The sequence below is a fragment of the Eubalaena glacialis genome, chromosome 7 (genome assembly GCF_028564815.1).
Source record: "Eubalaena glacialis isolate mEubGla1 chromosome 7, mEubGla1.1.hap2.+ XY, whole genome shotgun sequence".
Taxonomy (NCBI): Eukaryota; Metazoa; Chordata; class Mammalia; order Artiodactyla; family Balaenidae; genus Eubalaena; species Eubalaena glacialis.
The window spans coordinates 110999123-111024376 of NC_083722.1; the positions used below are offsets into that span (position 1 = coordinate 110999123).

A 25254-nucleotide genomic window follows, 5' to 3' on the forward strand; every position below is an offset into this window, starting at 1 on the left:
CTGGCGCTCTGAACGTGGCAGGAAGGATCTCTGCAAGTGGGGTGGGACAGGGGGGGCTCAAGGGTGCGAGCGTTTACTTTTCCCTTAAATGTCCACACTCCTATCTCATTCCCACTACCCCCCAGCTTCTGAGAGCCAGAGCTAAAGGATTCGCTGCTTTTGCAACCTGAGTGGCAAAACTTTGGGCCCCAAGCCAGCAGACGAGCGCTGTGGGCTGTGACCCACCGTCGTCCCGGTGAGAACGAGAAGCTCCATGGAAATGGGAGAGGGAGGCCCCGCTGAGGCAGGAGCCGGCCCCGGGCGCCCGTGAGCTGAGAGCTGGCCGTGAAGGAAGGAGGGAGGCAGGGACCCCGGGACGGAGCTCAGGACTGAGTCTGCTGGGCCGTTGCTCCTGCACAGGAGGCCCTGGAATGCCCTGGGAGGACCCGGAGCTCCGGCCACATCCCTGGAAAGCAACACCCTGCTGCGGCCTCGGGTGTGAAACGGTCCCAACCAGGCAGTGTGTAGCCCGGGAGGCCCACTCCCAGCCCCTGGGCCAAGGTCCACACCGCTGGGCTCGGGCCAGTCCTGGGACGCGCCACGTGTGGCGGGGACAGCGGCTGGCTGGCAGGAAGGGCCCCACACCCTACCCTGTGCCAACAGGGCCTCCCGCGGGAGGAATCCTGCTTCTTCCTTCCTGGAGGGCAGTGCTCCCATCAAGCATCCAGGCCACAGGCGGGGTAATTCCAGGCCTTTATCTGGCTGGCACCCTGGAGGCCAGCTCTGGAGGGCTGGGCGAGGCGGCCAGAGGGCTGGAGGAGGTGGGGCAGCCCCGCCTGCCTGCCCTGCACCCCGGTCAGCACCCGCAGCCCCAGCTCTCTCCGACGTCCTTGCTGTCCAGCTGGATGTGGTCAGTGCCCTTCTCGCTGAGCAGGGGGCCCCCGTGCCGCATGACCAGCTCTGTGGCCACCCTCACGAAGGCCTCCTCCACGTTGCTCGAGTCCTTGGCCGACGTCTCGATGGCGCACAGGATGTCGTGGTGCTCCGCCAGGCTCTGCGCCTCGGCCAGCGGCACCTCCCTCAGCTCCCTGAGGTCTGACTTGTTCCCTGCGGGGAGGTGGGGCAGTGGTGAGGCCCAGGGCCCAGGCGGGCGCGGCTACAGCTAAAGGCAGAGAGCCCCAGAGTCTATCTTTAATGCTCTTATCCCATCCTTTAGTCTCTCATCTCATCTCTTCCTTATCTTTGCCAGGGGCTTGTGCATTTTATTGCTTTTTCCTAAGAAATAGAAGCGGGAAGGTTTGGTGAAAAGAACAGGGCGCTTAGAGCTGGAAGAAGACCTGGGTAGAGACGCCAGCTTGCTGTCACCTGCTGTGTGACGCCCGGGTAACTCACTCCATCTCTGAGTCTCAGCCTCCCCATCTACGATGCCACCTTCCGCAGAGTAGGGATTAAATGACACAGTGGACACGAGCTAGCACCTAGCGGGCACTCCACCAATGCTGAAGTTAAAGAAATCTGGCCTTGCTATTTTTTTTGGCTAAAATTTTGTCATTATTCTGATTATTTATGCTCTCCTATTTTCCTTTGGAATTTTTAAATTCTCTGTAAGATTATGGGTTTTGATTATTTTGCTTTTCTGATAATAAGAGCACAGACTACAGCTGCCCCTGAGAGCACACCTTTGCTTCTCCCATGAGGTATGAGATGTTTCATTATGTTTTAAATAATCTGGTCAATTGCTCCTTGGTCCAATTTCTACAAGAATTTTTTTTAAGTCTCTAAGTGATTGACTTTTATAATGTGATTATAGGGACAAAAACAATAGATAAGCATCTATGAAGATCTAGGGACTTCCCTGGCGTTCTAGTGGTTATGGCTTGTTGCTTTCACTGCCGGGGCCCAGGTTCAATCCCTGCTCGGGGAACTAAGATCCTGCAAGCCACGCGGAATGGCCAAAAAAAAGGAAAAAAAATATCTGAAATTTCTTTGGTAACCTTAAACAATGCAGCAACCAATTTCAATGTTTGGAACTTATTTGGATCCTGATTTCAACAAACTGAAAAGAAAAGCACATGTGATATTTATGAGCAATTATAAATCTGACCACAGATCAGCTAACTTGATTGTATTAGGAGATGTCAGTATGTTTCAAATGTGAAAAACGTACTGTTATTATATATTTTTAAGTGTTTGTATCTTTTATAGATTCATGCTGGAACATTTGCAAATGAAATCATTTGGTGTTGGGATTTGCCTCAAAATAATATGCCGTCGGGGGAGGGGCCGAGGGCTGAAATGAACGTGGACAGGACTTGCCGTCTCTTCTGAATCTGGGGTTTGTTACGCTATTCCTTTTATGTCCTTGTATAGAATGCTCTATGATAGAATGTTTTATTTTAAAAGTCCTGGATTGGGAATTCCATGGTGGTCCAGTGGTTAGGACTTTGCACTTCCACTGCAGGGGGCCCCGGTTCGATCCCTGGTCAGGGAACTAAGATCCTGCAAGCCGAGCGGCGTGGCCAAAAAAAATAAAAAACTAAAAAAAAAATAAAAGTCCTGGATGAAAGGGGAGCATCAGGCCAGGTGGGGAGAACTCCCTTCCTGCCCGGGGCGTCCAGCCCGCCTAGAGCACCCACACCCCGGTCCAGGCCCATCAGCACTTGCTCACCTTAGAGGAATCAGCCTGACTGTTGGGACGAGGACCCCAGGGACCACACACATGGTCCAAAGCTTCTTGAATCCAAGCCCGGGAAGTTTATGCAGGAGGAAAAAGTGAAATGGAGGTCACGGCACCCACTGCAGTGTCGGTTCTCGAAGTGGGATCACTGTGTCACCTGGGAACTTGTTAGGAATGCACATTCATGGGCCCACCCAGTGCTCCCGAATCAGATGCTCTGCGGGTGGTGCCAACGTCTGCCCTCCACCAAGACTTCAGAGTGACGGGGAGGAGCGTGGACACCTGAGAAGCGCCCCCTGCAGGGTGGCCGACAGAGCAGGTCACTGAATTACGATCGGCCACGTTTACGTGCTCACAGGCTATGTGGACCAGGATAAATGACTTCACTTTTCTGACCCTCGGCCCCGTCCCTGACACACGAGGAGCAGGCAGGGTTATGAGGACACACATGATGAAGACTGAACTAGCCTGGACCAAGGTGCGGCCACGTGGCGACCGCTTCGTGGCCTGCATCGTCTCATTTCCACTCTGACTGTAACTTTACAAGTGATTAGCATGATCCGAATTTTCTTTTTTTTTTGGCGGCGCCTCGTGGCATGTGGGATCTTAGTTCCCTGGCCAGGGATCGAATCCGTGCCCCCTGCAGTGGCAGCTCAGAGTCTTAACCACTGGACCGCCAGGGAAGTCCCCGAATTTTCTAGATCATGGTCCTGGCTCCGCTCCTACCTGGCCAAGCTCAGCCCTCTCTGTGCTCTGCTTGCCCTTCGTTTAAAAAGGAGAGAGAGACTGAGACAGACAGACAGACGGACGGGTGGACCGCAGGGGCCCGCGCTCACCGATGAGCAGCTGCACGATGTTGGCACCCGCGTACTTCCTCACGTCCTCGATCCAGTGAGGCACCGACAGGAAGGAGCTCCTCTTGGTGATGTCGTACGCCAGGATGGCCCCGTTGGCGCTGCGGTAGTAGCTCTGGGTGATGGTGCGGAAGCGCTCCTGGCCAGCCGTGTCCCAGATCTGCAGCTAAAGAAACAGGGGTCCCGTGAACCCGGGGGTGCAGCCGAGCGCAGGGGACGGGGAGGCCGAGCCCCCAGACCCACCCCCAAAGCGCTGCTTCCGGGGGCAGGCCACCGGCCACACCTCGGCAGGCACCACGTAGGACGGGCCAGAAGGTGGACAGAGCAGAGAGGCCTTCTGAGCCCTTGGAAGGCAACTCAGCGGCCTGAGCAGGACGGGGGGAGCAAACGGGAGGCGGGCAGCCCCGTTTCCACCTCCAGAGTCCCGGGACAAGGGGGTGGGTTCTGCACCGTGGCGGGAAGCACAGTGGACCCCGAATCCTCTCTGCCCTGGACACCAGGCTCGCTGCTGGTGCCGTGTCCAGTGTCTGCCCCTCTGGGCCTTGAGTGCCCGCTGCCCCCGCCGTCGGGAGGCCCCCAGCACTCGGGCTCTCTGTTCTGCCTCAGCGGCGCCGGGGAAGATGTTCACGCTGGGCAGGGACGGCCCGGAGAGGCTCCTCTCATGCGGCCTCTGCCATCAGCTGACACAGCCTGCTAACCCTAACCCCGGTCCCAACCCTCCTCCCGCCCAGGTCCTCACTTCACCAGCACCCATCAGGGCCGCTGCTGGGCCTGCCTGGACGGGCGCCCGGGGGGCGGGAGCATCCCTGGCTTCCAGAAGCATCAGCAGGATGGCGGCAGAGACCCCAGGTAGGGCAGCGGAGGCTGGGCCGGGGCCGACCTGGACGGTCACTGTGCCCCGGCCAGGAGGCTGCGCCGCGGCGGGCACCAGATGGGCGGGTCCAGGGCTCTCGGCGGCTCAGGGCCTGCCTTCTCCGCTCCACAGACCACAGGTCCTCGGGGCCCTGAAGATGACATCCTGAGCCGCAGGCCATCCAGCCTCCTCTGCTGGCACAAGCACTCTGGGTGCCTCTTTATCCTGTTCTCAAGGGGCGTCCAGGGTGGGGACAGACCCAGAGGCCTCAGACAGTTCCTGTAGGCAGGGCTTCTGGCCCTGGCACTGTGGAGGTGACCACCTCTTCCTGGGCCTCACAAGAGGGGTCCACCGGTTGAGGCGCTCTGAGCCACGACTCGCCAAACCAAACCCCCGGCCTGAGACGTCCCATTTGCTCCGCAGGGTGAGAGGCTCCAGGAAGCAGGCCCCGGGGCACAGCTCACGCAGGGGTGACGTGAAAGGCGGGACCTCGGCACCACACCAGCCTGGGATCCAGACGACCTAGGACTCCCATCCACACCCCAGAGGGGAGCATCAAACACAGAGGCCAAGCAGACACGGGAAAAGGCAACTTGGCGGAAACAGAAACTAGGCAGAGTTTCTCAAAACAATCTCCAAAATAATCATCAGTGTTTTCAGAGATAAGAAAAGGTCCATGAAATGATAAAAGAACACTCTTATTTTAAGTAGAGGGAACATTCGGAAAGGAAAAACGAGCTCTTGAAAATTAAAAAGATAACATAAATGAAAAATGCAACATAAGGGTTGGAAGATAAACTTGAAGAATTTCCAAGTAGGCGAAAAAAATGCAAAGAGATGGAAAAGAGAGAAAAGGAATTGTGGAACCAGCCTAGAAGGTCCACCATCAGGATAGTAAGAGTTTTGGAAAAAAAGAATAGTAAAATCAAAGAAATGCTTCAAGAAAATTCCCCAGAACTGATTGAAAAGGCCCATTAAGTACACAATGGAGGAAAACAGACCCACACAAGACACTTGGCCGTGGGAACTCCAGAACAGTGAGGAAGAAGAAAGGACCCTAAAAAGTTGCAGGGAAAAAAAAAGAGAGAAAGGAAAAACGGGTTTGAAGCCTTCACAGAAAAGATCCATATCGCATTAGACATTCAATGAAACGATGCCTAAAATTACAAGGGAAAATAATTTCCAGCCTAGAATTCTCCACCTAATCACTATGAGTCAAGTGTGATGGTTTAACAAAGGCATTTTCAGACATAGGGGCCTCAAAAAATTTACCTTCCTGCCACCCTTTCTAAGGAAGCTGCTGAAATCAACCAACACGAAGAAAATGGGGGATCCAGAAAGAGAATTCAACTCAAAAGAGAGGCGAAGAGAAACCCCGGGGTGGTAGGGAGATCCCAAGACAGCAGCCAAGCTGCGAGCCAGGATGTGGGCCGGTCGGGAGCCTCCAGTTCTGGCAGAGTATTCAGTGGCCGTCGAGACCGCCCTCCTTAAACAACCGGGAGACTGAGAAAAACATGGGAGGCTACTGTTTTCAGGATGTAAACAACACAGCACGAGACCCTAATCCTTGAAAGAAGCAAGACTCGTGGAAGGCGCCTCAGAATTGCCAGCAGTCTACTGGGGACGGTTTCCTGACCACAGGACAGGGGGCTAGACTCCAAGCAGGGCACGGGGCCTGGAGCAGCTGGTGTGACTGAGATGAGGAGTGATGTGGGGGGGGCCCTGGTGGGTCCTAGCCCGCGGGCTCCGCGCACAGGGTGAGGCTCCCAGGTTCTAACCAGAGAGGGGCTCCTCCGGGGGTGAGGACACACCAGAGGTGGAGGTTGAGTAGTGCTGGGGGATATTCCAACCCAGCCACGGGGAAGAGGCCGCCTCAGCACCTTGCGAAGGACCCAGATACTGAGCTGAGACATCAGGAAGGCTGTGCCCTACGAGTGAGGACCACGGCAAGAGGCGGGCCTCCCGACACCTGCCCAAGAAACCCTAAACCAAGCTCTCAGGTTTGGAGGCCACGTTCTGTCAAGGTAAAAGGCTAGAGAAACACTGTCAGACTTGCACCTCTCTGCCCTAACAGAACATGAAGACAAGCCACACAGGTTCAAGGTGATCAGCCAGTCACTGAATTGACTACTAGGACATGAATCAGTGCCCTTCAAACACGATCCAGAGTCACTACCCAGTATCAACCAGTATTTCCAGTATACAATTAAAAAACTGCTAAACATGCAAAAAAAGAAAAAAAAAAAAAAAAAAAGGCAATTTGACCCCAAGAGAGAAAAGCAGTCAATAGAAAATGATGCCAAAATGGCCCAAATATTGGATTTAGTAGACAAAGACTTTAAAGCAGTTATTTTAAATATGATCAGAGAATTAAAGGAAAATATGTTCAAAGAACTGAAGCAAAATATCACTCTTAAGTGGGCAAATAGGGAATTTCAGTTAGAGAAATGGAAATTATTTCTAAAAACATATTTTAAAAGGGTCAAAATTCTAGAACTTAAAAGTACAGTAAGTGAAGTGGAAAATTCGTTTGATGAGCTTAAACAGCAGAATGGAGACAGAAAAAAAGAATCGGTGAACTTGAAGAAAAATCAATACCAAGTATTTAATCTTTGATTAAATAAGATCTTAAATCTTAAGATAAGCCTCAGTAAATCTCAAAAGATTGTATTCTTACAGAATATTCCTCTAGCCACAGAAAATCTAAAACAGAAATTAAGAACGCTCTGGGAGAGACTTCTTCAAGAAGGTGGAACTGAGAGGCAGCAAGACGTTGCGGGGACAATTACACAGTATGTGGGGTAGATGGAGAGGGTGAGTGTGCCAATTAGGGGAGAATCTGGAGCTGAGTTAATGGTAAATACATAGACCCCACGCGGAAACAAGATGATCACTACCACCAGGAAAAACTAGGGAGCACGGGGAATGAAAGATAGTGCTACATGGCTCAGCCGTGAACAGCTCTTACTAACCAAAACGTGTTCATTCAGCCATTTCAACAGCGCTTACTGGACACCTGCTCTACGTTCTAGGTACCAGAAACAGCAGAGGAAACAGACACAAATTCCTGGGCTCAAGCTTACAGTCTAGTGCAGGAGACAGATGCTAAGTAAGATAATAATACGTAATACGGATATATATTTGTTTATATGTATGGAAATACAGACTATAAATAAAATATTTATCATAAAATAAGTAATACAATAATCGGTATGCTAGATAGTGATAAGATGGAAAAAACAAGCAGGGGAAGAAGTTATCAAGTATGGTGAGGAATGACGTTTTAGATAGGAAGGCCTCATTGAGATAACAGTTGGGTAAAGATCTGAAGAAAGTTAGCTAGCTGTGCAGATGCCTGCGAGACAAGCATTCCAGGGAGAGAGAGGGCAAGTGCAAAGGCCCTGAGGCAGAGACATGACGGGTGCACGAAGATCAGTGTGCTGGGAGCAGAGCGAAAAGGGAGAGAGAAATGAGGGATGACCGAGGAATTGGGCCAGATCATGCAGTGCCCTGGAGACCACAGCAAGAACTTTGTCCTTCACTGTGAGTGAAGGGGAAGCCAGGGAGTTTTGAGCCAATCAAATTTACTTTTCAACAGGATCAGTCTGACTACCGTATGGAGAACAGGTCAAAAGAGAGCAAGGCCAGGGAACTCCCTGGTGATCCAGGAGTTAGGATTCCATGGGTTCCCTGCTGAGGGCGCGGGTTCAATCCCTGGTCGGGGAGCTAGGATCTCGCAAGCCGTGCAGCCAAAAAAAAAGAGGAAGGACAGAAACGGGGAGCCCAGTTAGACGGTTGTGGCCATAATCCAGGTAAAAGACCACAGTCGTAGCAGTGAAGTTAGGGAGAAGTGATCAAACTGGGGCTATGTTTTGCGAATAGAACTGAAAGGAACTGAATGCTGATCTAATCAACATTACCACACACCTCTACTGGGAGGATGCAAAGTGTGTGTGTGTGTGTGTGTGTGTGTGTGTGTGTGTGTGCGCGTGCACGCATGCATGCATGTCTGTGATGGGGGCTAGGGTAGTGCTGAGAGTTAAACCCTCATCTTCCAAAGCAGGAAGTCAATAGATGATGTGTGTACCTGGGGGAGGAGGGCTAGCAAGACAAGCAAGAGAAGGAGAATCAGAGAAGAGCCGGAAGCGATTGCCCCTAGAGGTTGGGGGCAGAGGGGAGTATCAGGGGACCGTTTCGTAACAAGCCTTGTTGAACCATCATACACAAGTGTAACTGATAACAATTAAAAATAAATTAAAAACCCAACACAACAGCTACAGATTACAGTATGTGGGTCAACCAACTCGTGAAATCTGGGCAGTAATGGAGGAAATATTTTTGGAAAGTAGGTCCTTCTCATGACCGGTAATATTCTCATCCTACTTCCCCACATCAGAGCCAGGGGAAGAGGAAGAGCAGGGTCAGTGCTCGGGCCCGGCAGCCTGAGATCCTGAACCAATCCCGCCACTTCCCACCTTGGTGTCTGCAGGCTAAAACCTAATTCAGTTTTCATCTGTCAAAAAAGGTGCCGTAAGGGTGAATGATAGACTCAGTGTGCTGAGAGCCGAGCGCAGAGAAGGGGCTGGATAAACACGTCCACTTAACAGTGTTACTGAGCTGGCATCATATGGGCTGGCGTTTTTAATACACGCCGAGGAGCTTTAATGCAAAGTAGAACACGTAAAGCGCTCAAAGAAAGGCACACCGGGCTGTGTGCACGACCACACATTTGTTCATTCAGCACGAACTGAGCGTCGGCCATGTCCCAGCCCCTGTTGGAAGGACTGGCAATGTTGCAGGGGGTGAAACAGGAACAGAATTCCCTTTCCAGTAAAAAGGAGGCAGACGAGAAGAAGGCCAGTGGGATACTTGCAGAGAGGGGGGACGAGCACCCTGAAGAAAGCAAAGGTAACGGGAGGGCCTCCCCGCATGGCACCTCCGAGGGTGGTCACAGAAGGTGGCACCTGGGCTGAGGCTCCTGCCGGTCGTGGGGACAGTGTTCCGGCGCAGGGGACAAAGGCCCAGAGGCAGGACAGAGCCTGCCACGCTGGAAACACAGCAAGGGCAGTGTGGCCAGATGGCAGCAAAGCAGCACCCCGGAAGGCGAGGCCGTCGGCGGTGCCGGAGCCAGAGCCTGAGGGTGGGTGTTACTTCACTGTGGTGGGAGATGGCGGCAGATCGTCCGAAGCAGGGGATGTGTATCAGACGCCTCTCATTCCGCTTCGCGTGTCTCAGCAGCACCCTGTGCTCCAGCCATTGCCGCAGCAACCAGCCTCGCACAGAAACAGCCTTCGAGCCTCCCTGATCCCAGCCCGGGAGGCCGGCTGGAAACCACCGAGCACTCGGGACTCGTGACCCTGATGACAGGGACCCACCCGCCTATGGATTGACACTCAGCCAGTGCAGGGCAGGGGATGCCGGGCCCCATCAAGCCCCACTTGCCCACAGAGGGACCCACATGAGAATGCAGCCTCCACAGCCTTTCCTCCCTCCTCTGTTCTAGAAACAGATGAGCTCCGCGCACGCTCTTGCCTACGGCTGTCCTCAGGGAGCCCAGGCAAAGCCGGGACGTGCCCCGACTTATGTCTGTAAAGCTGCCGGCTGCTGGGTGGAGGACGGTCCTACAGAGGCGGCCCTATGGCTTGGCCCGAATGCCCCCTGTGTTCCAAGAGCTGGGAGAAGGCAGGCTGGGAGCGGCCCCGCTTTCCGGCAGCCAAGCACGGCTCCTCCACCAGGCAGGGCCCCGGGGAGGCTGCTGAGAAGGTTAACGAGGCTGATCGGCCACCTGAGCTACCGGAGAAGCAGGCGAGCAGGGCAGCATCGTCCTGAGCCATCTCCTGGGCAGCACAGGCCCGGGCTCTGCCTTAGAAACCAGAGCAGGAGCGCCGCGTGGACGCAGTGGGCAGGTGCCGTGAGCCCCACGTCACAGAGGAGAAAGCCGGCTCTGGAGGTGCCGTGACTGGCCGAGGAAGGTGTCTCGGCATCGTGCTGGGTCCAAGCCCGTGTGCCTGCCTGCTCCCCGCCACAGACCTCGGCAGGGGCCCAGCGCCCAGGAAATCATGGGTGTGGAGGCCCCTCTGCTCTGCGGCTCCCGCTCCTTCACACACATCATCGCCAAGCTGGCACCAGGCTCCCTGCGGACGGCCTCCACCCGCCCAGCGCCCGGTCCACGCCCCGCACAGCAGCCACTGTGGAGCCGCCAGAACCCGGCTGAGATCCTGCAGCCCCTCCGCTCTCCAGCCCCCACCCTCAAGTGCGTCCCCCGAGCCCTCCGCATCGCCTGCAGGCCCCACAGGACCCGACTTTCTGCCGTCGCCCACCCCGCGTGTCCAGCTCCTGGGAGGCCGCATCAAGGCCCCTGCCTGAAACGCTCTTGTCCCAGACCCTCGCCATCCCAGCCCCGCACCCCACGGCCCCTCCTCAGCCTCTCCACCGCCTGGCTGGACACAGGCACGCACGCACACTTCTTAAATGTTTACTGTCCCTCCCTCACGTGGGACTCTTGAGGGCAGGGGCTGTGTCTGGCTGGCTTTCTGCATAAGCCCACCAGCCAGCACAGCCCCTGGCAGGTAGAAGGCGCTCGATGAATACACGGTCCGTCGGCTGGGTGAGCACCTGCCTGCCAAATTGAAGCCGCCACCCCCGCCCACCTCCTTCCCCACCTGGAAGTTCTCCACCTGCACTCACTGGACAGACAGACGGGGGCCTTGTTCACGGATCACACCCGAGCCCCCTCCCCGACGCCCGCCTGCCACCCACCTCCCACCGGGCACATCGCCAGTTTCTCCGACCTTCCCAGCCAGGCTGTCTCATCTGACAGTTGACTTTGGGGGAAATTCTCTGGGCTGCTGATACCCAGAATGAAGTCCGGAAGCATCTTTGGGGCACAGAGGGTAGGACTGAGGCCCGGCCAGGATGGAAAAGGGCTCCCAGAGCACGGATGCTCGGGAGAGGGGAGCTGCCCCCCTCCAGCTCCGCAGGGGTCAGTCAGGTGACCCCTTTCAAACAGGTGGCGTGGGGATTTCAAGGGGAAGTACGGTATCAAGGTGAGGGACGAGGCTGTTTTCCCTTCTAAGCGCCACACCTGACAACTCCCAGTTCACACCGTCCCCCTGGGTCCCCACACCCATGAAGGGTGTTATCATTTTGTCATTATCTCCTTTTCTAGGATAGACTGCATTCCTCTTGACCTTTTGGTGAACTCCTACCTAACCGTCAGGGCCCCAGTTCAAGGTCACCTGGTCAGTGGAGCTTCCCCAACGCACAGGCCTGGGCCCCACAACAAGCGGAATCAGCTTTCTTTTCTTTGTGGTCCACAGCCCTTTACTCTTGCCTCTATGACAGCATACAACACAGAGGATGTCAACTGTCCCAAACTTGGGTGCCTTTGGGGGCCAGGCAGGGAACATAAAATGCAGCAGGGTGACAGAAAAGGATATCCTGCCTAAAGCAAATTCAATAAAAAACAAACCAGCAAATCACCACTGCGCAGGCCAAACGAAACGGTTCACGGTGGGAACTGGCCCAGGGCTGTATGTGCGGGGCTCCTGGTTTGTAAGTCTGCCTCTCGCCATCAAGAACGGGCTCTGGGGACTTCCCTGGTGGCGCGGTGGTTAAGAACCCACCTGCCAATGCACGGACACGGGTTCAATCCCTGGTCCGGGAAGATCCCACATGCCGTGGAGCAACTAAGCCTGTGAGCCACAACTACTGAGCCTGCGCTCTAGAGCCCGTGAGCCACAACTACTGAAGCCCGTGTACCACAACTACTGAGCCTGCGCTCTACAGCCCGTGACCCACAACTACTGAAGCCCGTGCGCCACAACTACTGAAGCCCGCGCGCCACAACTACTGAAGCCCACGCGCCTAGAGCCCGTGCTCTGCAACAAGAGAAGCCACCGCAATGAGAACCCCACGCACCGCAACAACGACTAGCCCCCGCTCGCCGCAACTAGAGAAAACCCCGCGTGCAGAAACGAAGACCAAACGCAGCCAAAAATTAAAAAACAAATAAAACAAAAAAAAAACAAAAAACGGGCTCTGGTGGGGACAGACCCCATCTCATTCCTTTGCAACCTGGCACAGAGCAGGCGCCTGACCAGGAAGGAAGCCCCCTGAGGGCAGGTCCTGCGGTCGGGCCAGTGGGAGCGAGAAGAGGCTGGCGGGGCAAGGGCTGCTCTCCAGGGAGGGTTCCCACGTGCCCCGGTGGGAAGTCAATTCTGCTTAGTAGGTTAAATAAACCTAATAAATAAAATCAACTGCACCGTTGGCGATTCAGGTCCCAGAACCTTTGTCCAGCACCATCCCTCCCGATGGAAACAGAAGAGGATTTTATCTGAACAGCCTTTCTCCCACAGGATGAGGCCGGCAGTGGGAAGTTCCTTGCTTCTTCATAGCAGAAAGGGACCTTGGAAAAATTAGTTCTCAAGACAAAACTCCAAAAACTGGTTGGAGAGACCCAAATACGAGCCCCCATGCTGCTGTTCATCGTGTCTTGGAATGTGGGGAGTCTGAACCAGGAGGTGGTCTGCAAGCTACTCCCCGGCCAGCCGCTGTCACTTCTGCCTCAGTCTTCAGGGAAGAGCTCAGCCCCGGGCTTGAAAACAAACCTCGGCCGAGAGGCAGGTGCACCGCCAGGAGCGACGGTTAAGACCCTGCAAAACCTCCAATGTGTTAGCGGGCGAGACAGGCTGAAGGGGATGGAGGCTAAGTGAGGAGAACCGGGGCAGCAACACCGGACGGGGGGCCACGCGGACCTGATGCAGACGCGCCTCCCAGCGGCTGACAAGGGCTGCGGATGGATTCCTGGGCCCAGGTTCCTCCCGCCCCCGAAACACGACTGCTCAGGATCCCAGCGTCAGAGGCAACTTTCTGTGTCCCTTGTCACCACGCAGCTCTCCCTGTAGAGCCACCACCACTGGAAGAAGGGAGGCGGGACCCCTGGTTCCCCGCCCTGCTCCGCCAGCCGGGGGACCAAGGGTGATCAGGTGGCTTCCTGGCATCTGCGTTTCACCTCCAGCATCTTGGGAACAGTGGTGGGAACCCGGGTGATGAAGGTGACAGACGTGCTGTGAGCCCCTCCAGGCTGACTCTGCCGGAGCTCCCTGTCTCGGTACATTCCATCCTCAGGCAGCCCTGCAGGTGCATCTTAGAGCCTTTTACAAGACGGGTCCCAGGGCGCAGGAAAGGAGAGCTCAGTCTGACTCCGAAACCTGTGCCCTTCGCTGTGTGCACGGCTCCTCCACAGACCGTGTCCTGTGCATTTTTCATGAAACCCCCTCCTCCTGCAGGAATCAGTCAGCCTGTCCTTAAATCCTGGCGGGAAGAAAGGCCCAGCCTCCGCCCATGGGGGATGTGGGCAGCCTGAGCTCCCGAGGAGGGCCTGGGGAGCTGGTGGCCCTGTGCTGGCGACCAAGGTGGGACTCACCGGTGGCCTCTTACCTGCTTGTAGCCCCTTCAGGCACAATGGGGTACATGGGGACGAAACCCAGGCAGGACGCCAGGCAGCAGTCTGTGCCCCCCAGGGAGGTCAAGAGCAGGGGCCGCAGCGCCTGTACCAGGACTTGCGGCTGGGCCGCCACCCAGCATCAGACAAAGCCAACCCATTCGCTCCTTGGCCCAGCGCATACCTTCCACCATGACCGGAAGGCGGCTCCCACGCCCCACGGGGCCCCACTTCCCCTGATTGGATGAACACCAGGCCCTCTCCTGCTTCCGGGGCTGCACATGAACGCGGCCCTGGAGCACAGCCCCTGTCTTTCCTCACTGGGAACTGTCCTCCTTCAACGTCCAGCTCCAAGCCCGGGAAGAGGACTGCACATCGTCTGTGTCCTGGGCACCAGGCAAGCAGCCCCGTGACAGCATGGCACCCGAGCAGGAACAGTCCGAATTTCAAATATCTGGTCCTGCTATGGCCACAGTAAACACACGTGTGCTTGTAAGGCCGCATGATTCAGTTCCTGGTTTGGCAGTTCAGTCCCTGCAGCAGCAGTATGGACGGCACTCATGCTACTTAGGTGCTTGCACGTCTGTCCCCCAAGCCAGACATGAGCTCCGAGGCACAGGGACGCATCTCATGTGTCTTCCTTTTGTAGGTGCTCAGAACAGCACCTGGGAGAGAGGAGGTACTCACAGAACAAACCCTGAACCCACTGACGTGCAATTTCTGTCCTGGGTGTCACATGGAAACTTCCAGCCAACAACCACGGTTAAGCTCGACAGAGCACCTTCTAAGTTTCAGGTGTTTTTCCCTTTTCATCTCACTTAACTTGTCTGTTGCTCCAGACAGAAGAGGCCAGCTCAAGGCCCTGGCTCTTAAATTATAACCCAAGAAACAAAGGAAACAAAGGAAAATGGAGCAAAAAGGAATCTTTAACAATAAATGTGAGTGGAGATCAAACTTGGCCTCACCTCCAGCGAGGGACCTTCATCACGTCCCGCCTGCCGTGGGGCAGTGTGGGTGCAAACATTACCCGTGAGCCATTCTCGCCAAAACCCTTCCACCCGAGTGTCTCTGAACCTCTAAACTCAACCTCCAGTTTACAGAAAATACAAAGGATAGAGGAACAAGGGAAAAGACACCACGAGGGAAATGGGAGACAAATCCAGAAAGCGACTCTTAAAAAACATCAGTCATCAAAACAGAAGTGAGGCATCGTTCTGGACTAAACCCACACTGGACTCCAGCTCAAGGGGGAAAACTCTATAAAACACATTTTGGAGGAAGTTGGGGAAACTTAAAAATGGACTAAGTAGATGCTTATAGAAACAATGACTTGCTTAGGTATGATAACACACTGTGCTTATTCTTAAAAGCTGTATGTCGAGGTATCCAGGGGTGAAGTATCATGCTATCTGCAACTTACTTTCAAATAAAAAAATTTATATTACACATACAGAAAGATAAGGCAAATTCAGCAAAACATGAGCAACTGTTAAATCTATGTAGAGCATATATGGGGCTCACTATGTTATTCTTCCAACTTTTCTATATTTTTTAACTTTTTCATAGTGAAAAATTGGGAAAAATAGAAGTATTAATAATATCCTGAGAATGAAAATATTACTGATAGGAAAAAGTACCAACTGGAGATCTTGGAAATGAAAAACGTAATTGTCAGAATACAGAAACTAAAAGATGAAATGAACATCGGAATAGATGCAGCTGAAAAGTAAATCAGGGATCTGGAAGGTGGGGCACGGGCTGCCAGAACACAGCACAGCAGCACACGCTGTCACTACGGGCCAGACCCTAAGCCCAGCTCCCGCCCTGCGCAACCTCCAGAGGAGAACAGGGAGAATGACAAGAAGGGATGAATCGAAGCAATACAAGCAAATCCCATAGAGCTTCAGGAGCACGGGACTCTTCATACTGATTACACCTACTGAGTTCAGAGAGGATGAATGGGAATATCCCATCACCTGGAGAGAGTGCTTTACTCACCTGCCAGGACACACGGGGAAGGCACAGTGTCAGGTGCAGATGCACGAACGACACGGTGAGCGTGACTTGGGGGGTGGGTGGAGTGCTAGGAAGAAAAACTAAGCAGGGCGAGGAAGGGATGAAAAGTCACTCAGACCTCAAAAACATGACCCAAGGACCCCGCGACAGTGTGTGGTTCCATGTACACGTGTGTCCAGAAGGGGCAGCTCCACAGAGATGGGCTGGGGGAGAGTGGAATAGGCATGACTGCTGACGGCTACCAGGTTCCTGTCTGGGTGATGAAAATATCCTAAAGTTGACCCTGGTGAGTATTCAAAACAACAGGAAAAAACACTGAATTGCACACTTTAAATGGGGGAATTCACAGTATATGAATTATATGTCAATAAAGATTTTTTTTAAAAGGAACTTGGTGGAGTACTACTTCGGACACGATGGTCAGGTAAGGCTGACTTACGTAAAGCAAAACAATGACGTGTTGATGTACATACACACGTACACACACACAGAGCAAACTGCCCCACGCATCCTAGCACACGGGGGCCTTCCATCCCCCCGGCTCTCGCATGGACCCCACTCTGCAAGCTGAGGTTCCGGACCCACCTCCGGCGCAGACATGCCCCTCCCCCTCTCCCCGCCCACCCCTCTCTCTCCCTCACTCGCTCCTTCATTCAGCCAATACTGGTCAAGGGCTTATTCTGGGGAAAATAACCCGATGCAAACTGCAGAGCTGGAGTTTACATTGAGGTATTTACCTTGTGATTTCAATATGAAGGTTGATTTTTCCCATGTATTTCATCTGTAATGCAAACATGGCAGATACTGACAATTCAGAGCTGGAAAACTGAAGTTTATCCTGTGATCCATTTTTTCATCATGAAATCATCCACTGTTCATGTCCCCACTACAGACTTAAAACCCGAGAGTAAAAAACAAGTTAAACCAAAAAAATCAAAGTGTTTCACTGAAAAATATAAACAGAATATTTTTAATTAAAAAAAAATCTGATTTTTACACTTCTCAGACATAAAAAAGGCAGAGGTGGGGCTCTTTGCATGGCTTGAAACTACACGGAACTTTCCTCAAGGAAAATGGAATCCCTCAGTAATCGTGGTTCAGCCTCCTCACGTGGCACCCAAGGAAACTGACACGCGGAAGGGAAATGACCTGCCGACTGTCCGCTGTGAGGTGGAGGCCACCTCTGCAGGCCTCTGGGATCAGGATGAACCTTGTCGCCCACACATGGCGACTGCCCTCGGGCAAGGCCCGGCCTGACGTGAGCCTGGACCCTGCTTTCACAGTCAGACCTCATCTGGGACCAAAGGCCTCCTGACAGCGTGGCAGGCTCTGCTCCGGTGGCCTCTGACCCTTCTGAGTCATCAAACCCACCCTGTGATCCAACATCCGGAAATACTTACGCCATTTCCCGAGGAGACCACTTTGAGAGGGACAGGTCCTAGCGACACATCTAAGCTCCAGGTTGTTGCCTTTTAAACAACCTGTGTGGAAAGTCACATACCTGGTCTAGGGCTACTCTGACCTCTTCCTAGGGTAGGAGAGGGAGGCCTGCAAGGCCAAGCAGGGCAGGTAAGAAGGGAGGGGACGCGTACGTAACCCACGGAGAAGGGCGCTGCTAGTGACTAACGGTCCTGACTCACTACATCCCCAGAGCAGGTTGCAGACGCCTCTACCTACCAGCACTGGCTGCACGTTCAATAAAACAGCATTACGGGGCTTCCCTGGTGGCGCAGTGGTTAAGAATCCACCTGCCAATGTAGGAGACATGGGTTCGAGCCCTGGTCCAGGAAGATCCCACATGCCGCAGAGCAACTAAGCCAGTGCGCCACAGCTACTGAGCCTGTGCTCCAGAGCCCGCAAGCCACAACTACTGAAGCCCGCGCGCCTAGAGCCCCTGCTCCGCAACAAGAGAAGCCACCGCAATGAGAAGCCCGCGCACCGCAACAAAGAGTAGCCCCCGCTCGCCGCAACTAGAGAAAGCCTGCACGCAGCAACAAAGACCCAACACAGCCAGAAATAAATTAATTAATTAAAAAAAAAAAAAACCCAGCATTATGTAGGCCATTCTAGAAGGCAGGCGCTTTCTTTTGTTCACACTGGCCATAAGCACCCCTTCTGCCAGTTAATCTGAATTAATAAGGATTTGTTTAAAAAGCAGATGGCATTAGCATGTTGATGTGACACCGCTAATCAAAATGTAAGAAAATGTAAAATGCAAGTGATACACGACAGCCCAGATTTCACACTGGTCCCAAACCTTTCCGTGCGTGTGTTCATGCCCGTGTGTCTGTGTGTGCACACGCGCATGAGCTCGCACACGTGCGTGTGGAGGCTGGTAGTGGTAGAGGGCGTGCACAGCAGTGAGGAAAAAGCGCCACACGAGGAGCTGGCAGGCAAGGTTCTGGTTCAGACCTGCCGCACATGGCCTTCATCTCCCCGTCTGTGAAATGGGGTCTCACCAGGCGGCTGCAAGGACCAGGCAGAACAGAGCACGAGAACAGTGGTGAGAACTAGGGAGATGGGGGACTCAGGGAGGGAGGGCTGCCCCCTTACTACTAAGCTTTACGATCCCTCACGCCCAAAGCCTCTCTGCAAGGGCCACACAGGGGCTGACGGAAGGAAGGAAAACACAAAGGGGCCGAAATACCAAAGGAATGGAAGCAAAGAAAGGAGGCAGGTGGAGGCCCTGAGCTGTGAGGAGGCCCGGTCTGGGCGATCCCGCCCCCCTGTGACCCCAGCGGGCTCGCCTTTTCATACACAGCGGGCCCTCCACGGCACGGACATGGGGATTCTGCCTTCATTTCATCGCTGGGGAAGCAGATCAGTGCACAAGGGCAGCTGGGCAGCCAGGCTGAGAAGCTGAGCCTCCCGAGCCCCAGGCCACCATCTCTCTCAGGGGACCCACGCCCGTGTCAGCTCCCACCTGCTGATGCTCGGCTGTGCGTCAGGTCCTTAAGCTTGGGGTTGACAGGTGAACAGATCAGGAGCGGTGATGCCACGTGCCCCAGGCGGCAGAGCCAAGACTGTGACCTGGGGCCCGAGGCTCTACCACTGGCCCCCTTTCCACCATCTTCCCACAGCACGTGCTGCCTCGGGATTGGCAGAAACCTCAAGAGGCAGGTTCGTTTTGCCACGAGGATGGTTGTCACCGGCATCAAGGACAGATTTCTTCAGACAACCAGCGTGACCCAGAACTTATCTCTTATCTAGCGATCCTTTTGCTATTTCTGATCAAAACCGGAAGAGTCAAACCAATTTTATCCAAATAGGAAAAGCACATGAGCAAGGCCAGACCCCCAGTTGGAAAGGCTAAGGATGCAAACTTTAAAAAGAAGCGCTGGGCTTCCCTGGTGGCGCAGTGGTTGAGAGTCTGCCTGCCGATGCAGGGGACACGGGTTCGAGCCCTGGTCTGGGAAGGTCCCACATGCCGCGGAGCGGCTGGGCCCGTGAGCCACAGCTGCTGAGCCTGCGCGTCTGGAGCCTGTGCTCCGCAACAGGGGAGGCCGCGATGGTGAGAGGCCCGCGCAGCGCGATGAGGAGTGGTCCCCGCTTGCCGCAACTGGAGAGAGCCCTCGCACAGAAACGAAGACCCAACACAGCAATCAATCAATCAATAAATCAATCAATAAATAAGAACGTGAATTTCTTAAAAAAAAAAAAAAAAAAGAAGCGCTTTTGGACCAGGAGAGCGATGGAGCGCAAGGTCCCGCAACGTGGGGCCCCGGGTCCCAGGGCAGAGACTGAGCTCTGTGCGGGAGGACCCTGGCTGCCTTCCCAGCATGGGGACAGTGACCCCGACAGAAGGCCGAATAAAGGGGCGCAGCTGTCCAGGGCCGACCCGTGTGCGCGTCCCCTGTGAGGTGCACAGCCCGGTTTACATAAGAGGCCTTTGTGTCATCCCAGATAAGGGTGGGTGAGCAGCATTCGGAGGATGTGTTCAGGATTTAGAACCGGCTGAGATTTCCTGGCGGACGGTGAGGTGGGGAGGGGCAGGTTAAGAAATAATCCTAATAATAATCCCTAGGGAGGAAAATGCTAACAGCAGCAACAATCAAATAATCCCTTATGTTTGTAATTCCTCGGTTTTATTCACAATAGCACTTTCAAGATAGACAAGAGATGGGTAGCATTGTCTGCCTTTTCTTACAGGGCGTCAGAAGTGGAAAGGAGGGTTGGTTTTTTTTTTTTTTTTTTTTTTTTACGGTACGCCCTCTTATGTCTTTGAAATTTTGAAATTCTGAACCATGTGGATGAATTATCCAAAAACATACAAGGGGAATTTGTAACTATTTTGAGCGTGTCCATAGCCGTCTAACAACCCTGAGAAGTAGGCAGAGCAAAGATCATTCGTTCCATTTCACAAAGGAGGAAGCCCGGGGCTCCAGGAAGGGACAAGGGACAGGCCAGGGCTAGGGTGAGGCTGCACAGACCTCTGGGCACCTAGTGCAGGGTTCTCCTGCAGAGACGTCACCCTGAGAGGCCAGCAGCTCCCAGAGCTGCCCCCAGCTTCAGCCCGCACAGCTAGAGCCCAGCGAACTCACACAGGGCCGCCCGGGGGCCCGCGCCACGGCCAGAGCCGTCCCACCCGCAGGGCTGCTACGGGAGCTGCCCAGGGCTGCCTGATGCTCTGTTAGCTGACAACACCCTGACACTCCTTGGGGTTTCCACCCTCATTCCTGAAAGTCTAGAAAATGCCCAAGTCCATATGCTTCTCTCCAAGTGCGGTGACCACAGTTGTCTTTTCACTAGAGTCACTGACGTGCAGAATCTCAGGGTCATCGTTACGAACTGAGAGGGACTCAGAAGGGTAGTCAAGTGTAAAAATAGGCGCTGGAATTAGGAGCCAGGGAGACCCTGGGTTCAAAGCCTGGTTTTGCCACTGACTTGTGTGGGGCCTTGGGCGTGTCAGTCACTTCCTTTATTGTGGCCTCAGCTTCCTCCCTATAAATAAAAATCAATGAACACACAGGTAGTGAGCACCGTGTGTCTGACACTATTGTAGGTGCGGGGATTCACAGGTACACAAGGCGGTGTCCACTTTCAAGGAGCGGACACTGTACGGGACAGACCCACAAACAAGGGAATGTCAAGTCCTGGTAAATGCTATGAACCTACCCCGTAAAGGGACGGAGGGCCTGGGAGGTCAGGGAAGGCCTCTCTGAAGAGGTGGCCTGTGCAGTGGCAGCCGAATGATGAAGCAGCTGTTACACGGGGATCTGGGGGTGGAATGTGGCAGGCAGGGCAGCAGATGCAAAGGGCCTGAGGCAGGCATGTTGGAAGGACAGAAAGGGCCAGTGAGGCTGGGGACTGAGTGTGGGGCAGAGGCAGGGAGATGAAGTGGCCGAGGCAGACAGGGGACCAGCTCTCCAGGTCAGGTGTTGGGATGTCATTCTGGTCGCAAGAGGAAGTGACTATAGAAATAAAGGGATTTAATTCAATCTGTGATGTTCCCAACTTTTTATTTTTTTGGCAGCAGAACTCTTCAGTCAAAGACAAGCGGAACCTCAATATAAAACCGGATAAAAGTAAGCTAGTTAAGGCCCTTCTGACCCTGCGGTCTCTCGGCCTCCCCCCTTCAGTCCGCAGCTCCCCAAGCACAGAGCAGCTGGAAAAGCGCTAGGTGATCTCTCTCTGAGGTTCCTCAAGAGCCAACGAGAGCCAGCAAGCACAGGAGAGGCGGCTTTGAGATCCTGCTGGATGCTTGCTGGACCCTAGACAGGCCTGGGAAGGTTTTAAACTAAATCCCTGATGTGGACATGCTTTCTCCAGAAACAACAACGATAAACTCTGGCTCCTCAAAGGTTCCAGTTAAAAACCACAATGTTGAAACTATAGGGACAGAAAACAGATCAGTGGTTGCCAGAGCCTGGGGCGAAGGGAGGACGCTGACACAAAGGGACACAGGAGAACTTTCCGGGTTGATGGAAGGAATCTATACTCTGAATGTGGTGGTGGTGACAGGACTGCACACGTTTGTCAGGATTCACAGAACTCGACACCTGAAATGAGGCACATTTACTGTGTGGAAGCTGAACTTCAATAAACTTGATTTTTTAAAAAATCACATTGCTGGAAGACACCCCAGAGATAGTTTATGGGTGAGGAAGAATGACCTGCCCCCGCTGAGTCCCGAGAGCCCAGCACCCGGGGCCGGGGAGGCTGTCCTCTCACCCCACCCACCCAACTGCAATTCACAGTCTCTTCAGTGCCTGGGCCTCAGGATTCTCTGGCTGCAAGATCAGGAAGTAAATACTTGCACAGGCTTTCCCACTCCATGCAATCAGAAGAAGCAGTCTGGTGTAGGGAAAGACCCCAACGCCCTGGAGTCCAAAAAGCTGGAAGAAAACTTGCACGTCTGTCACTTCCCAGCTGTGTGCCTGGGGAAGCCTGCCCCGTGTGAGGTGGGGTTAATCACAAGAACACATCTGTAAAACAGCTGGCACACATCAGACTCTTGAGAGGGGTAGCCGCTGTTAACTCCTAGGGGGGTTACCATGCCTACACTGCTCTCCTGATCCCAGAAGCACCCGGCTGCCTCCCAAGTAGAACAATCTGAAGGTGACCAGCAGGAAACGAAATCGAGAAGTGCCTGCCCTGCATTGCATAACCTGTGCTCGGTACACAGTGCACCCAGGGCTCTGCACAGGTTATCTCACCAGGTAAACAGGAACACCCAGCCCCTCCTTGACCACCGTCAGTACCGGGAGAGGGGAAAGGGGAGGGGAGGGGGAAGGGGAGGGGAGGGGAGAGGGGAGAGGGGAGGGGAGAGGGGAGAGGAGAGGGGAGGGGAGGGGGAGGGGAGAGGAGAGGGGGAGGAGAGGGGGAGGGGGAGGGAGAGGGGGAGGGGGAGGGGGAGGGGAGGGGGAGGGGGAGGGGAGGGGGAGGGGGAGGGGGAGGGGAGGGGGAGGGGGAGGGGAGGGGGAGGGGAGGGGAGGGGAGGGGAGGGGAGGGGGGGAGGGGAGGGGAGGGGGAGGGGAGGGGAGGGGGAGGGGAGGGGAGGGGGAGGGGAGGGGAGGGGGAGGGGGAGGGGGAGGGGAGGGGAGGAGGGAGGGGGAGGGGGAGGGGAGGGGGAGGGGGAGGGGAGGGGGAGGGAGGGGGAGGGGAGGGGGAGGGGAGGGGGAGGGGAGGGGGAGGGAGGGGGAGCCGGAGCGGGCCGCCTGTTTGTTTACGCCTATCCTTCAACTCGCCACTTCCCCGTGGCTGCTGGCAGTGTCTCAGGGCACAGACTCATCCGCGGACCCCATCCCACAGCCCTTCCCTCGCCACCTGCTCCAAAGGGTGGTCCCGAATAATGACTCAAAGCTTCCTGCCACATCTTGTTCTTTTTTCCTATCCTAAGGAGACCCAAAACACACAGAAACCCAAAAGACTGTGAAAAAAAGAAAAAAAGAAAAAAAAAAGCAACCCTTCTGGCAGGGAGTTTCTGCTTCCCCTGTCACATCAACTCCAGAGGCACCGTGTGCATGGAAAGGCTTTTGGCTGACTTTTTCTCCATGCTGGGGCAGGAGGGAGAAATTATCCCAATTTTGCAGAAACAAAGAGCTAAGCACCCTGGCAAAAGGCAACCGGTAGCAGGCCCACAGCAGCCCAGGGAGGCTGGGCGCCACACTACCGGGGCTCACAGGACTCAATCACCCGGCTCCACCTGAAAACACGGAGATACCAGGAGATGCCCTGGCCCTGTGCTGCCCCGCCCAGGGCTCTTAAGAGCCGTCCCGGAGCCGGTGGGAACTCAAAACCACCAAAGAGGGGAAAGGATTTCCGTCCGGCGCAGTTCAGTCAAGTTCCCGAGCAAGAACAATGGTCTCTCACTCCGTTCGGGAGGGCTGACACCCAGGTTAAGAAACTGATTCACTAATCACAAATATTAGTTATCAGACCACTGCCAGGACTCTGTGGCAGCCACATCCTGCCGGTTTAGTGCGGAGCCACTGCCAAAGCTCGGTCCTCTCCCCCACCTTCCGGGGCCCGTGAAGTTTTCAGTTCCTATCGGGCTGCAGCTGGGGGAGGGGACCTGGGCCGCCCCGGCCGAGTAAAGTTCCACCACCAGGTCCACAAAGAGACTGCAGGGAGGCGTGGCCAGGCCGGAAATTCTGACAAAAAGTTTTGGCCCTCCGGTCCTAGAAGCAACTACTTCCTGGTCCCTCCTAGTCGTGGGGGTGTCCCTTTCTGCCTGGGGTCCCAACCCGAGGGCCGAGCTAGGGCCTTCGACCGCGGTGGGGCAGGGGCAGGCCGGCCAGGCGCCCCCCGTGCCCGCACCCGAGGCGCTCAGCCACCGGGCACCGGAGACGCTATTCTGGAGCAAAGTCCCCCGGGGTGTAGCTCGGAGGGCAGGGCCTCTCCTCCGCACTCCCCCCAGCACGAGCACCCTAGCGTCCCGAGGCCCGCGCTCTGCGCCCAGAGGCCGGCCCCAACGCCCAGGCCCAGGCCTGCTCGGACAGGGGGCCAGAGGGGACCCCAGCCCCCGCGGACCAGTCGGGTGCTCGCCGCGGCCCCCGACCCCGACCCCTCCGGGGAGATCCTCCAGGGCCCTGGCCGACCCCTAGCGCTGTGGGGCCCGGCTGCGCGGCGACCCCGGGCCGGGCCTCCCACCTTGACCCGCTGGCCCTGGATCTCCAGCGTCTTCATGGTGAAGTCCACGCCGATGGTGCTGCCCTGGCGCTCGGAGAAGACGCCTGTCTTGAAGCGCTGCACCACGCACGTCTTGCCCACGCTCGCGTCGCCCACCAGCACCAGCTTGAACAGGAAATCGTACTGCTCGTCTGGGTCCCCCGGGCCCGGCCCCGCCATGGCCGCGGGAGCCCAAGGGCCGGCGCTCCGGACGCTGGGGCGGCCTGGGCTCGCGCAAGCCGCGGGCCGCCTGGCGACGTGGAAGCGCCGCAACACCTGGGGAAGGGGCGCCACCGCCCGCCGGCCGCCCCGCCCCGGCCCGCCCCGGCCAGCCCGGCCGGCCAGACCCCGCGGCCGCGGCCCCGCCCCGGACTCGCCTGGCCCGGCCCTCCGCGCCGCGCCAGGCCAGTCCGGCCCTCAGGGCCGCGCTGGGCACCGCCCCGGGCCCGCCCCCGGCCGTACTCTTCCAGCGCTGTTCTAAGTCCCGCCCCCAGGCCTACTGGGCCCTCGGCACTGCCTCTGGCCCGCCTCCAATGAGACTCCGCCCTCAAACTTGACCCAATCAGAATCCACCTTCAGACCCGCCCCGGCCAGACTCCGCCCCCAGCACGGCTCCCGACCCCGCCCCCATCCCGACTGCGCCCTCAGGGCTGCCCTCAGCCCGTTAACACTCCTCGGCTCCGCCCTTAAGCCCGCCCACAGCACCGAGCCCCGTACCCGCCGCGCCCCCCACCGCCCATTTATCCTCTGCCTCCGCCTCTTTCCCCCCGCCCCCGCACCTCCCGCTCCTCCCGCTCACCCAGGCCTAGCCAGCTCCCTG

The 25254-nt window shown here is 55.6% G+C and overlaps 1 protein-coding gene across 1 annotated transcript; it reads right to left on the reverse strand.

Annotated features, from left to right (window-relative positions):
• Nucleotides 1–719: 719 nt before the first annotated feature.
• RAB43 (RAB43, member RAS oncogene family) lies at nt 720–24733 on the reverse strand. Its single transcript, XM_061197351.1, has 3 exons — nt 24417–24733; nt 3493–3676; nt 720–1086 (listed from the first exon to the last, which is right to left on the reverse strand). The coding sequence occupies exons 1-3, from the start codon at nt 24612–24614 to the stop codon at nt 836–838; spliced, it is 633 nt and encodes a 210-aa protein (XP_061053334.1). The 5' UTR covers nt 24615–24733; the 3' UTR covers nt 720–835.
• Nucleotides 24734–25254: the final 521 nt, after the last annotated feature.